The sequence below is a fragment of the Drosophila mojavensis genome, unplaced genomic scaffold, assembly GCF_018153725.1.
Source record: "Drosophila mojavensis isolate 15081-1352.22 unplaced genomic scaffold, ASM1815372v1 contig_277, whole genome shotgun sequence".
Classification (NCBI taxonomy): Eukaryota; Metazoa; Arthropoda; class Insecta; order Diptera; family Drosophilidae; genus Drosophila; species Drosophila mojavensis.
Window position 1 is genome coordinate 394,447 of NW_025318822.1, and position 14,265 is coordinate 408,711.

Sequence of the window (14,265 nt, forward strand, 5' to 3'; positions counted from 1 at the left end):
ATTTCACTATGCATATTTTAACTGGTTCGCCTCCACACCTTACGTGCAATTGTGTGTGTGTGTGAGTGTGTGCATGTGTCTGTGAGTGCATATGTGTGGTTTTGCTATGTGCGTGTGTTCGATTTGATTGGATTGGATAGGCTTTGAAAGGCTCTTAACATAATTATACCATTCTGCTTTCACGCTGTTCATAATTATTCGTCTGTTTTACGCTCTTTCTATTTAACCTGCTGCTAATTCCAATGCAATTACATGTGTGTCTGTGTGTGTGGGTGCCTGCGTGTGTGTATGTGTGTGGGTGGCTCTTGTCATTTTCAACATATTTCTGTTCTTTTATGCAGCTTTGTTTAATCTCTGGCATTTTGTTGTTTTATACATTTAAATTTATATTTTTATTTATTTCTGTATGGATGAGTGTTCATGTGTGCTATTTGCTTTCACAAACACAAACACACATACATTGATAGACATTCTTTAATCATATGCATTCTTTTTTGTTTTGTTTTTGTTTTTTCTTTTTTTTTTTACCATTTATATATATATATATATTTATATGTACATACACAACATTGAATCATTTATTGTTTTAATTTTTGTTTTTGCCCTTTTATGTATATGCATTTCGCTTAAACCATATATGTGTATATATGTATATGTGTACATAATTAAATACAATTATGCTAAATACATAGCCATATCTCATATTATAGGTATTATAGGTATTATAAAGATGTTTGCTCCACACTCATTCTATTTCATTCTGTTTTCTTTTCTTTTTTTTTTCTTTTTTTCTTTTAACTTCTTGTATTGTATTCTTATAATTTTGCTTTAGCCCTTTATGTTCAGACACTTATCAACACACAAATGCTTAAAGGTATATTCAATTGTTTTTCTTTGCTTTCTGCCAAGATGTCTTCTTCTTAAATATCTGCGCTCCTCTTCTTTTTTCTATATAGTGTATTCATTTGTGTGTTTATTTAAAAGTATGCATAGCTTTTTTCTTTGGTAAGCAGACAGTTTTTTTGTTTACTCAAATAACATTTAGTATATATATATAGATAAATATATACATATGTATATATATATATGCATACATATACATATTTATATATTTATATAAGTATATATAGATTTTTGTTTGTTTGTTTGTTTTTGTATATATATATATAATATGTAAAGTTAAAGTTTGCAAACAACGCTGCACAGTTTTTGCCATTGGCTCTCAAAAAACACGGTTTGCCAAGTTTTAAAAAATAAATCAGTTTACTTTGTCAATAGCATCGTTTACTCTCATCGCATTTAATCACAACTTAGAGAAATTAGACGCACTTCCTGTTGGGCTCTCCACAGTTCCCCAATCCGCCAAAGTGGGCTAATTTTAATTTTAATATATAATATATATATATGTATTTTTTTTCTTTTTCGTTTTTGCATTCTTGTAAAAAATAGTTTACAATTTTGATGATTTTCGATTTTGTGGTTCGCCTTAGCCTTTGTTGTTTTTGTTTGTTTGTTGTTTTGTAAATACCATAGATAATTGTGTTTCGTTAACATTTAACATATAGTATATATATAATATATAGTTACAATTACAATCTTAACTAAACATTGACTAAACTTTGAAATTTGCTTTACTACACGTCGCAGCTGACGTCACAAGGTTCGCGCTGACCATATATATATATGTATTTATAATTTACTTTTTAATTTTAATTTCATCTTCTTTTCTTTTGGTTTTCTGTTCTATTTGTTCTCATGCTCATTTACTTTCTCTAAATAATTCACTATCCTCTGCCTCAGTTGGCTCGACTTTTACTTACTTAATAATTGTATTTTGTTCACATTTACATTACACAAATACATGAAGAGATTTCTATATAAGTTACACCTCGATTAATTACGCCCACATATCAAGTGCTGCACTCCTAAGTAGTTGTGGGTTCTCATGGGTACATCTAGATGTATTTTATGTTAATAATTTTTATATTCTTCTTAGAGTTTCCTTTTGGTTTGTGTTGCTTTATCACTATGTTTTACCTATGTGCACATTTTCTAATTTTGCCTTTTGACTCGTGTTTACATTTAGCTATTTCGAAGGTATTTCTGTGTTTTCATTTGAAATTGTTTTTATATATATATATATATATTTTTTTTTTATTTTTTATTTTTATATCTATATAGTTTTTGACGATCATATTAAAATTGTAAGTTTTAGTTTTCGATTTCATTTTGTTTTGGTTCTTTTGCTCAATGGTTAAACTTAACAAACTTTTGGAATTAACTTATTGAAGTAAGTGGGACCGAACTCATTCGCCGCATCTGTTAAACCGGATCTTAAATTAGGCACATCTAATAAATTAGTTAGTTAAGTACTCGTGTCGAGTATCTAATGCTTCAAGGTGGTGTCTGCTCAGCTCAGCTCAGCGTCCGAAGATAGTAGCGAATCAGCTTAAATAGTTTGGATCTCAGTCAATAGAAAGATTTAGCTCGAAATCTTCTTCCTCTGGCTACAAACACCAACTATGCGAGTGGAATCGAAAAGACTCTTTGCCCCATCAACATACAGAAAACCTTGGACCTTAGCATCAACTCTATTCCAACTCCGATTTCTGCTGCTATATATGTATGTCTACCATAGTTACGACTATAACTAGAGCTGCCTTAGCGCCCCACGACTGCGAGCATATAGACACCAAATAACACACATGTATATCATTTAAATAATTTTTTGTTTCTTGATTGAATTAGTTGTACATTTAATGTTTATTTAGCTATTGCACATTTGGCTTTATTGCTGTTGCTGTTGCTGTTGTTGCTGTTGCTCTTTAAACTTAAACTACGTTTGCCTTCATTTTGCAGCTAATGGCATTTATTTCTATTTTCTGTTTTTCGTTTCTATATTTATACTAGATTTATTTAATATGCTTTGCTTGAATTCTGAATATCTGATGTGATAATCTTCGATCGGCTTCCCTTCTGTTTGCTATTCAAACGTGTCCACTCTTTAATGTACTGGCTACTGCTTCACTTTTCGCTATGCTAATTTCGCTAACATGTCGACGCGGGTAATGAAATAAAACTTGCCGTTGCTCATTCACTCGAATCTTAATCTTTGTACAGTTCGGGCATGCCATAGACTGGATTTACTTGGCTCGCAGGTGGTTGCTGCTGCTGAAGCTGTAGCTGCTGCTCGCTGCTGGGCATCTGCTGGGCCACCCACTGTGGCTGCGCGTAGTGCAGCTGTGGTGCGTACTGGGTCGTCGGTTGTTGTTGGTGGAATTGCTGCTGCTGCTGCTGTGGCTGCAATTCGTAGGTCTGTTGCTGGTGGTGGAGTGGTTGCACATGGTGGTGCTGTGGTTGCTGTTGTAGCTGGAAACGCGGCTCCTTCACATAATCGCCGCACGGTGGCTGCTCCTGTTGTTGCTGCTGCTGCTGCTGGTGCTGCTGCTGCTGTTGTTGCTGCTGCTGCTGCTGCTGTGTGGGATACATGGCCACCGCTCATGGCAGCTACACTAGCAAACTGGGTGCCAGCCACTCGTCCTCTGCCAGCTGAAAGTGCCACAAGCTAAGTATCGAGCATACGCCGTAATGCTGGCCCGGCAACTTACCTGCGGACTGACCTGAAACTGTTGCATGGGATAGGCAACAACACCAGCCGCCTGGGGCAGAGCCCCGCCCACGCTCTGCGTGATCTGTGGCGCTGCAGCGGCCGCTGCGCTGGTCAGCTGCGCCTGCGGCGGCACACTCTGCCAAGTGCCCGGCAGCTGAACGCCCATGCTATTTGGGGGTTGAGATGTGAGAGTGGCGTTATACCTATGCCTTGGCTTGCTTCTTCATATTCAATTAACAAGATTCGCTTACCCCATGTAGCTGGCCTGCTGATAGCCCGCGAATTGACCGTAGGTGAAGCCCTGCATGCCCTGCAGGAACTGGCCCGGCTGCAGGGCGCTGGCCGGTGCTGCAGTGGGATATGTGGGAGCTGGTGGATACCAATAGCCGGCCACTTGCTGCCCATAGGCGGCAGCTGCTGCGGCTGCGGCGGCCGCCGAGCCGAACGGAAAGCCCTGCGCCAGCGCCTGGCCGGCGATTGCGGACATGTGATTCGGATCGCCGCTCTCCTTGCCCCACGCGCACTTCACCGGCTGCTGGTTGATCTCCGTATTATTAACGGCCACGATGGCGTGTGTGGCGGCTTCTTTTGTCGAGAATCTAAGGGCGCAATTTAGTATGTGTGTAAGTGTGGGTGTGGTAGCAGAGTGTAAAGTTAGAGTAAGCTAATTTTCTAGGGGGAGCTGGCAGCAGATTGACCTGCTTAAATTTCCATTTAACCTGCAGCAGCAGCAGCAGCAGCAACTTCGACAACAAGTTGTGTTTGTCAGAACAAAGCGTAAAAGTGGTACAAGCGTCTGTGGAATTGTTCTTGTGCTTGTAGTGGCTGCTAGTTGAGAGTCGATTTTGTTCTTGTTGTTGCTGTTGTTGTTGTTGCTGCTGCTGCTGCGGCTGCTGCTGTTGTTGTGGCTGAGTTTGAGTATAACTGGTGCAACTGCGCAAGCAGCGGCTACGGCAGAGACCACTTGTAGTCCCCAAGCTCATTATGTTACAAAGCGCCAAACAATGCCAATGCGGCTCATTCGCTCTCTTTTTCCCCCTGCCGCCGCGCCACATTGCCGGCTGTTCTACATGACCCGTTAGCCCTCTCTTCCCCTCTCTCTCTCTCTCTCTCTCTCTCTCCCTTTACATACCACAGAAATGAGTTTTGGACAGAGCACAAAAGGCGCACATGAACCTGTCCAGCAGCAGCAGTAGCAGTGCATTGCCCCGCCCTCTTTGCCTGCTGGGCTTTTCGGGGCGCCCTTAAGCCCCAGCACTCGCCTGGTGGCCCAATGGCGCACCATTAAAACCCTATCAGCATTCGCGGCGGCAGCTGCGATCTGCCCGCAGCTCAGATGCATTCCCTCGACTCGTGTTCCTCGATTTTGACTACTTTGTGGGCGGATGGGAGAGGAGTGGGCTACATGCTTTTTTTTTAAAAAATATTTTCATCTTTCATCTTTTTTTTTTTTTTTTTTTTTTTGCATTGGCATCGAAGTTGCTGCTGTTATTGCGTTTCATTGTTTAGCTGGCTCAAAATTGAGCTGATTGTTGTTGTTGTTGCTGTTGTTAATGCGGTTGCTGAGTGCAAAGTGTAGTTGATTTATTAACGGTGCTGTGGCGCACCGCCGTGCATTCAATTGCAACGACAGCGACAGTAGAAAAAGAGAGAGACAGAGAGTGAGAGAGACGGAGAGAGCGGGGCAGGGGACTAGTTGCCGAAAACGAAATCAAAATGGCGCTAAACAATGAGTGAATGTGGCACAGGCGTCCGCTGCTCGCCATTGTTACTCCCCAACCAACAAACTCTGCGCCTCTTTAGACATAGACATTGCGAACATTGCGTATACGCAATGGGTGACTGGGTCTACTTACCGCACAAATGCGTAGCCTTTGTCCTTGAACACGCGTATCTCCTGGATGGTGCCGTACGGCGAGAATGTCTTCTGCAATATCTCCTCGTTGAGGAAGCCAGAGAGGGCGCCGTTGATGCCGCCACAATACACGGTGCAGTTGGTGGGGCTGCTCTGGTTGTACACCTCGTCAAAGGTCAAAGGCTTCACGTTGACTGCGAGTAGGTAAATCACACATAGATACAAGAATATTATTTTGGGAATGTGTCTGTGTGCACTTACTGTCTGCCTTGGTGGCCGGCGGTTTTCGTGTTGCCCAATTTGTGCGTATGGAACGCGAGCCTAGCCACTGGCCGTTCATGGCATTGATGGCGGTTTCCGCTTCCTGCAAAGTGCCAAATTAAATGGAAAGCAATTAGCTAAAAGCTGAGCGCTATTTGCCACAGTTTGTCTAGCCGCTTAAGCCGCTTACAGCCCGAGCTGCCGGCCAGAGCAGCCAGCAGCAGCCAGCAGCAGCCAGCAGCAGGCTCCAAGTAAAAACATCAACAAACAGCTCAGAAAGTGTTGAAGAAAAAACAATTGCGTTCGTCGAAAAGTTGCTCCTTGCTGCCAGCGACATTGTTGCTTGGCCACCGTTCGACTCAGGCTTCCTCTCGCTAATCCAGCCACCAGCCACCCCAGCCTTCCCCCCGTCGGCCTTTGGCGGGCGCCGCATGCACAAATTATAATTTCAATTTGGCGAAAAAGGTATTTCGTGCGTATCAAACGTGATTCATATGAAAATGATTGCAGCCAGCTGCAACTCTTGCATGCAGCTGCTTAACTGCGTGTGTGTGTGTGTGTGTGTGTGTGAGTTGGGCGTTACAGAGCAATTTTCGTTGCCGCATACTGAAAGACCAAGTCGCAATCGAGCTACATTGCCATTATGAAGTTTGTTGGCATTTGGCGGTGCACGTTTCGTGCCGAGCGGCGGTGGTGCAACACGGACTGTGTAACCAGGCACCGGCCGCCGATGGTTCTCTTAAGCTTTTTCTACTTTTAACTTTCCAGGTACGTGCCACGCTCGAAATCAGGCACAAAAAGATATTGAAAGTGTCGCCCCACGCTATGCTCTGTAAAAGCAAATTTGTCTCTATGTGGAAGTCCCAGTCATAAGCTCATATATACCGAGCTGAGTGCGATGGGAGTGGTAAATAGCGAGAGAGGTATATGTATAGTAAAAAGACAATACTAAAAATACAAAAACAAAAACATTTATATACATTTGTGTACATATGTATCAATAAAGAAATCTTAGCACTGCTTCATCATAAAAGAGATATGAGGAAATCTTTAATGAGCTCTTATCTGAAGAAAGATCTGAGAATCGATTCGAAATTGTATTGTATATATATACTACATTTGAAAATATGGAAATTAATGGAGAATATATTAAAATCTTACACTCTATTTTATATCTAAAGAGAGATCAGTAAAAGAATAAGGGAAATTAATTATATTAAGGAGACCTGACATATAAATTCATTACAAATTGCAATTCATAAAAAAAAAAAAAAAAAAAAAAAAAATGGTATAACTGAAGAAGGAATGGATTATGGAATGTAAAGTCAAGCACTGGAAAACATAGAAAAAATTAAAAACTTTACAATATATGCTTAATAAAATAATTGTTACACAGCAGTTCTTCAATCATATTCTATTCTCTATCTGATGAGAGAGTAGATGAGTTGAAATTTAATTTAAATTATATATAATAAACTTATAGCTTCACTGAACAGTTCATTGAATAGTATTTTCGCCTGTCTAAGGTTATATTTGCTTTATTGCTTTGATTTATTTGAATTAAGCAGATTATTAAATATTTAAACGCGAGATAGCTTAACATTTCATTGCAATAAATATGTAAATTAGTTATAGCAATATCTGATAGTTCATTCAAGAGTATTTCCTAGTCTATCCATGTGCCTTGACTCTTTGGTAATTTTTTGCTTTAATTTAACCACTTGAACAGAAGTCAACAATTGAGTGGCTGCCCCCAGCGATAAACCAAGCAACTGTCGCGCAACTTTGTCCATAATTTAAACTGAGTGAGTGTATGTGTGTGGCTGTGTGTGTGTGTGGCTGTGTGTGTGTGTGTGTGTGTGTGTGTGTGTGTGTGCATGTGCTTTGCCTCGGTTAAGTCACGCAGTTTGCGTGCGTGCGCATTTTTATGCATTGCCAGTTGCATTTTTCATATTTGCATAAACTATAAATTTTACATTTTTTAACCGATACGCATCGTTGATTGCGACACTGCAGCAACAACAGCCAGGACAGCCAGTACGGTCAGGACAACAATCAGGACAGCACCGGCCCAGCAGGGCAAACAATGCGACGGCCCGCTGCACCGTCTCCGACCCCGTTCAACCGAAGCTATTTAAATATTTTACATTTATTTATCAGCCGTGGCACTGAGGCGACTGCAACTTTAAACAGCCACATGCAATATTTAATTTACTGCCAACAACCAGTTGTTGTTGTCGTTGTTGTGGCTCCCCATTTGGCATGGCTTCATTTGACAGGCGGTCTTCAAGTGCAGTCGCTGTAACAAATGCAGTTTGCAGCTTTTTGCTGTTGTTTCTGCTTCTGTTTCTGTTTCTGTTGCTGATTCCGATTCCGATTTCAATTCTGTTTCAGTTGCTGTTTCATTTTCTGTTTCTTTGGCTTTGCCAATTGCAATTGCAATTCCATGTGTCAACGGAAATTGTCTTAACAAACGGTCAGCTTAGCTGTTGGCTCGAACTTTGGCAGCAGCCAGCTGATGGCCACGGCTAATGCAATGCCACCGACAGAGTGAACTTTGGCCAAAACTTGCCTTTGCTGCTGGCCAACATGTTGTTGTTGTTGTTGCTGTTGTTTGTACAGCCTGGCAAAAAGTTTATCAATCATTTTGGTGGTAAATTGCTCAGAAAACATTTGGTGAACATGAACTGCAAGGCGTGAACTGAAGTGCATCTTCTCGAGACTTGTTTAAGACTCAGGCAGCAAATTTGCTGCCATGATATTTATGAGTCAGCCATGAGCGTAAATACGCTTTTAACTGCTCCATTGCCTGTCATAAGTTTGCATTTACGGTGCACAGTGCGAGGACCTTTAAATAATTTGCCAATTCATCTGGTGTGCAAGTGTTGGTTGAGTGCCGCAACCTGACACCCGATTGCCTGGCCTCAACTTGCCAAAACTATTTATGAAACTTCCATTTAGAGTACAAACATACACACACACACACACACACACACAGAGAGAGAGAGCTCGAAAACAGCATGAACAAAAGCAAAACCGCTTCAAAAAATGTGTAAAACTAATTGCAAAGTTTCCGGACAAAAACATGGGGAAAATAACAAACGGAATGAACAGAATATTTTGGTTCTATCAAGACAATTTGTGGCAATTGCTTTTCGTATCATTGGCATTGCCACTGCCATTGGAGTTTTAGGCAATCTTTGTGGTATGGCTGAGATGTCGAGATGTGGCATTGCCATTGCTGTAGCATCCGTTCTGGGTAGACAAAATTAATTAATTGTGTATGGAAAATTTGCAGCTAATAGCGAAGAAAACTTTAGACATGTTTGCCTGCTTGCGGTTGGGACAACTAGCACAACCAGAGCCAGAAACAATAACTGGAATGGAGACGTTTGAATTGAACATACGACTAGGAGATACCCTGTATAATCTGTGATACACATAGCTCTAAGAAATTGGATTGATCATCTAGATATATTTCTCTATATGCATATATTTTACCTATAACATATGAATGTATTCCAATTGAGTGAATTGAGGCAGCTGTAATTTGATTAAATTTTATTCAAGATCTCGCCCTGTTGGCTGGCTACTCGAGTGGGAAACAGAACGTGTGCTAAGCTTCAGGAATTGCACGAATGCTGAAATTCGGTTGCTGGGGAAACAAGTTTATTTAATGGAGACGACAACTTCCGCTTAAGGAGAGGATAATTAATTTCCACGAAAGATGGCGGCAAAAGTTTCTGGCTCGCTGGACGGCCAAATTTAAAGAAAATTTTCTGTAAATTCAATTTGATGTTCAACTTGTTGTAAGTCATTTTGTTGGAACTTTTGCCGTGCGCCTTTGTAAATATTGATTACTTGATAAGCGTTGAGAATCCTTTAATGCCCCCGCATGGCCTTAAAAAGGGAAATGAAACTGCCAAGCGGCCAGGATGGCTTCCTGGCAATAGTATTGGGATATGGTAGGGGCAGAGTCGGTACGTTGGTATAAGTCAGAAAAAGTTTTTGTTGCTGTGCAGCTCGAGAAACAGAAGCAAAAAGGCGAAATACCTTCATTAAGCGAATGAAGAAAGCAAAGTAAGTTGAAGAATTTTTAAGTGGTTTAAAAGGGTTTTGTCATACTTTTCATCTGGATACCACCAACATCCTAGGCCGGGGTGGGTGTCCAGCCCCCATTGTAACTGCCGCAAATGGGTGGGCTGACGTTTTGTGTACGCAACACAAGTCGGCAGCAAGACATTTTAAATGTTTATTAAAACAATAAGGAAATGGTTTGTGCCCAGCTCGAGCAACAAAAAAAGAAACAACAAAAAAAAAAAAAAAAAAAAAAAAAAGGCTAAACAGGAAAAGGAAAAAAACTGTAGCGAGCGAAAAGGTGAAAAAAGGCAAAGTCAAACATACAAAAGGGGGATTATCCTCACACAAATATTCTCGAAGAAAATGAGAATGTGTTGCCTTTTTTTCCACTTGCTGCCGTTTTGTCTTTCAAATAAGGTAAGCAGACGCCGAAGCATTTAGTGTTGGTCAATCCGCCCATTCAGCTCGCCGGCCGCACATCATCAGGCTAAAAGGATTCGCAAGTCGGGTTTCTAAGCCAGTTTTGTGAAGTTCTTCGGTCAGATTCATTAACGTGGCTATTTAGATAAGCGCCCGACCTGTCAAAGCAGCCGCTGCGTCTTTAAGGTCGCCCCTCACATCCAGTTCGGATCTTTAAAGTCGCAACGTCAGAAGCGACAACGTCTCCAGCAATCACCAAGCAGCAACGGTCAATTCGTCTGGCAAACTCATGATTTCTGGGCATCTCTGATGATTTCTTGATATTTATAGAATAACTCAAGTGGCAAATCGTTTACACACTTAAAACGCTGTCCCATTTGTCGCATTCTAAAGCATCAAACATATATCGATGTGTAGACCGACAGTGAGCGGGGCCAGCTCACCCTCACCCGCCCAATCGATGGCTAAAAAACTGTTTTCATTTCGTTTTGACCAAAAACGTTTTCGATTTTTGCCCATCGCCTGGTCGGTCACACATCACAACATTTTCAATGGAGTGGGTGTGGGCGAGGGCATGGGCGTGGACGTGGACGTCGGCCTGAAAATCAGTATTTTACGCAAGAGCGCATTTTTGTCAAGACATAATTCCATGGGATTTATTTGTGTATGCCATTTTTTTCCTTTTCATTTTTGCTTCTTTTTTTCCTGTTTGGATTCTCTTTTTTTTTTTCATTTCGATTCTGTTTCCCATCAGCTTCCCGCACCCCTCTCAATTGTTTTTTATAGTCGCTGCCCCCCAGAGCCGGCTCTGTGGCCGTCTCTGTCCATGTGTTCAGCATGTCCAGTGGGTCAGCTTATGCGTGTGTTGGCAGTTTTGGACCTAAAATCACTAGTTTCTGAATTATTATGGAAAGCACAAAATGAATGTTCAGGCCATTTATATTTATAACCGAGTTTTGTCCGCTTCACCGAATTTATTACACAGAACTTTTATTCGCTATTTTGTATTTCCAATGAAATTAGCTTGAACTCGAAGCGAGCTTTAAAGAGCAATTGTAAAATACTTGACTTTGGTTGGCTTTTCGAATCACTAAAATATGGATAAAATATATATCAGAAATAAAAAAATAAAAAACAAAGTCATATCGCATATGGAAATGATTTGATGCATTTTACATATCTATTTACCTTCTCTTCTATCTTCATCTATATTTCTTCTATTCTTTATATGTCGTTATTTGCATATCTTTGCATATAAAATCTCTGACAATGCATATGCTCTAAGGAATTTGGTGTTTCTGCTTTCCTTCAGTTCACAGTGTTTTTTCCTCAAATTGAAAAAAAAAAGCTTTAGGTCATTTCCACAGTCGTGATTTTATAAGATTTTTCATTGACAAATACTTTTCTATTTTGAAAAATATGAAGAGCAGAGAAGAGATATATATATAAGTATATCAGTCGACCAGCTCGACCATGAAAGGAATAAAATCAAGCATCAATAGAAACATTCTATATAAAGCACGCGCAAATTGTTTCCAAGAACTTCAAATTTCAGATCATATATATTTAATATATATTTATGTACATTTATATAAATACATTATATTATATTTTATAATATATATATATATATATATATATATATATATATATATATATATATATATATATGAATTCATTCATTCTGAGCTGAAAGCAACAGCAATCATAAGCACAGTTTATGAAAAGCAGAAAAGCTGCACTCACTGCCGAATCAAAGTGTCGCAAGCATTGTCAGCAAGGGGCGCCGCAGCAGCAACAGCAGGAGCAGAACTCGTTGGAGGGACTCGGGCATTATATCTTGTTCACTGCACACATTTTGACAGTTAAAAAAAAGTGAAAAGTACACTCTAAAAAAGTTGATCGCATTGTGCAACGCACAAAGCTGCCAACTATTGTTGCCCGCCGCCTCAGACAGTGGCAATGGCACCTGCTGCTCTAATGCGATTAAAGGCAGTGCCTCGACTTGAGCCGGCGCCGTACATTGTCTGCAATCACTTTGAAGTCAATGGCAGTTGTGGCAGCGGCCACTTAAGATGTAAGCAACAATAGCTGCAACAGCAGCAACTGCAACAGCAGCAACAGTCGCTCAGCGGCTGTGCAGTCGTTGCTCATATGCCGCGTGAGCCGCATTCTCGCTTTGTCGCATTGGCGTGCAATAATATGTTAATGTGATGTGTGATAATAACTGATGCTGCCAACGATGCCATTAGCATTTTCAAGCAGGCAGCTTCAGCCGCTTCATGCCTCTACTTCAGCTTCGTGTGTATTGCATTTAATGTTTACGCTCGCGCTTCGCATTTTGTTTTTCGTTTTTCGTTTTTTTTTTTCCTTTTCTGTTGTGATTTATGATGCTAATGACACGCAGCCAGGAGGCGCCAGGGCAGACTTCTAGGGCTGCTCCTGCTTCTGCTGCTGCTGTTGCTATTGCGGCTCTCGCCTCTCTTGATGGTTATTAAATTAGGGCAATTTGTGTACATCGTCAGCGTTGGCTGGTGTTTATTTAAAACATGTTGCCAAACAATTTACGCTCAATATTTGAGGGCTCCTTCAGCTACGCATTATGCAAAGCTCCCGGATTGGCGAAATGCTTATGCGCAGGCGGAAGTGCAAAATGAAGAAAATGTTTCTTCCTTTTCCGTTTGCAGTTGCAATCGAAGTGCACACAAATACACACACACACACACACAGCGTATGTGGGGTTAGCAATGCGAATCTCTCTCTCACTCTGTGTGTGTGTGTGTGCAGTAAGCCATTCGAAAAATAACTTTTCAATTTCCGCAAAACCACAGAAAATATATAAACTTTGCACAAAAATTTAATAAAACTTTTCGCATAAATAAAATTTGCATTAAATCAGCTGCAAGCGACGGCAGCCATGGGTTGGGCATCGGCTTAGAGCGGCGCATATGAGTGTCTATGTGTGTGTGTGTGTGTGTGTGTGTTGGTGTGTGTGCGGTCGTGCTAGTGTTTGTGTGCAAAACTCATGTCGAGAAACTTAATTTGAAATATTTGAGTTTGGTATTTGGAGCGCGTTTGTTTTTCTTTCATTTGCCTTGGCTGCCGCATCGAAACTAATCGAGAAAGTTCGAAAATTTGTCGTTAGCCCCTCCCACCCGCCTCCCCACACCCTAGAGCATTGATGCAACATAAAAAGTTAACTAGTTAGTGGCAGCGATGCATTTGACACATCGCAGCCGCATTTTGAGAGCGCACCGAAGAGCTCACCAAATTGCGTATACGCCGCATTGCCGCCGCCTCCGCACTCACGTTTGCTGGAACAGAACAAGAGCAGCAGCCACACTGGTAATATGGCTTAGCCCTCGGCTTACGACTGACTGACTGACAGCCCAGCCAGTGGCTATGTGGCCGTGGCAAAGTCTAAGTGTCATGGATTATGCCATGTGTATATGTATTTGCAATAGTTCGCATCTCGTTCAGCTACCGTCTCACTTGCTGCTCCTCGCTCACGCTCCTGCCTAATCTGTGTACGCTTTGTGAAAATATTGATATTGGCATTAAAATTTAATTAACAACTCGCAACGAATGCTGCGTAATTAACTTGGTGAGCCCTTGGCTTTAACGTCACTCGCATGAACGACGTGAGCATTGATTTGACTTTAGCTTTGATTTTGATTTTGATTTCGATTTTGATGTTGATGTTGGTATTGATTTCGATGCTTACGCATTTTTTCTGCATGGCTGCTTGCCAGCTGAGTTTTGGATTCCTTTGAACCCAGCCTCACACTCGGCTCGGGCGTCAACTTTCGGCTTTGTCGAATTTTCTACCTATTAAGCATATGAAATTCAATCCCAACAAATACAAACACCCACGCACACTCAAGCATTGCTACGAGCCATTTTTACCCTTATCACTTGTGGTTTAAACACATAAAATATGAAGCGAAAACGCTTTCCGGCAGCTTCCTCTTTTCCTCTGTCGAGCCACCGTGAGACTCGTTGCATCTGTGGCAAAGACTTGGGGCAAAATATTGCCTAT

The 14,265-nt window shown here is 41.2% G+C and overlaps 1 protein-coding gene across 1 annotated transcript in view; it reads right to left on the minus strand.

The window, feature by feature from the left end:
* Positions 1 to 3,460: 3,460 nt before the first annotated feature.
* Positions 3,461 to 14,265, minus strand: part of LOC6573951 (nucleolysin TIA-1) — a 97,625-nt gene continuing 86,820 nt past the window's right edge. Inside the window, exons 5-9 of the mRNA XM_001999974.4 lie at positions 5,727 to 5,829; positions 5,467 to 5,659; positions 3,862 to 4,209; positions 3,609 to 3,777; positions 3,461 to 3,549 (exon numbers count right to left, since the gene is read on the minus strand). Coding sequence (XP_002000010.2) covers positions 3,508 to 3,549; positions 3,609 to 3,777; positions 3,862 to 4,209; positions 5,467 to 5,659; positions 5,727 to 5,829 — 855 coding nt within the window. The 3' untranslated portion in view covers positions 3,461 to 3,507. The remainder of the gene's footprint in view (positions 3,550 to 3,608; positions 3,778 to 3,861; positions 4,210 to 5,466; positions 5,660 to 5,726; positions 5,830 to 14,265) is intronic.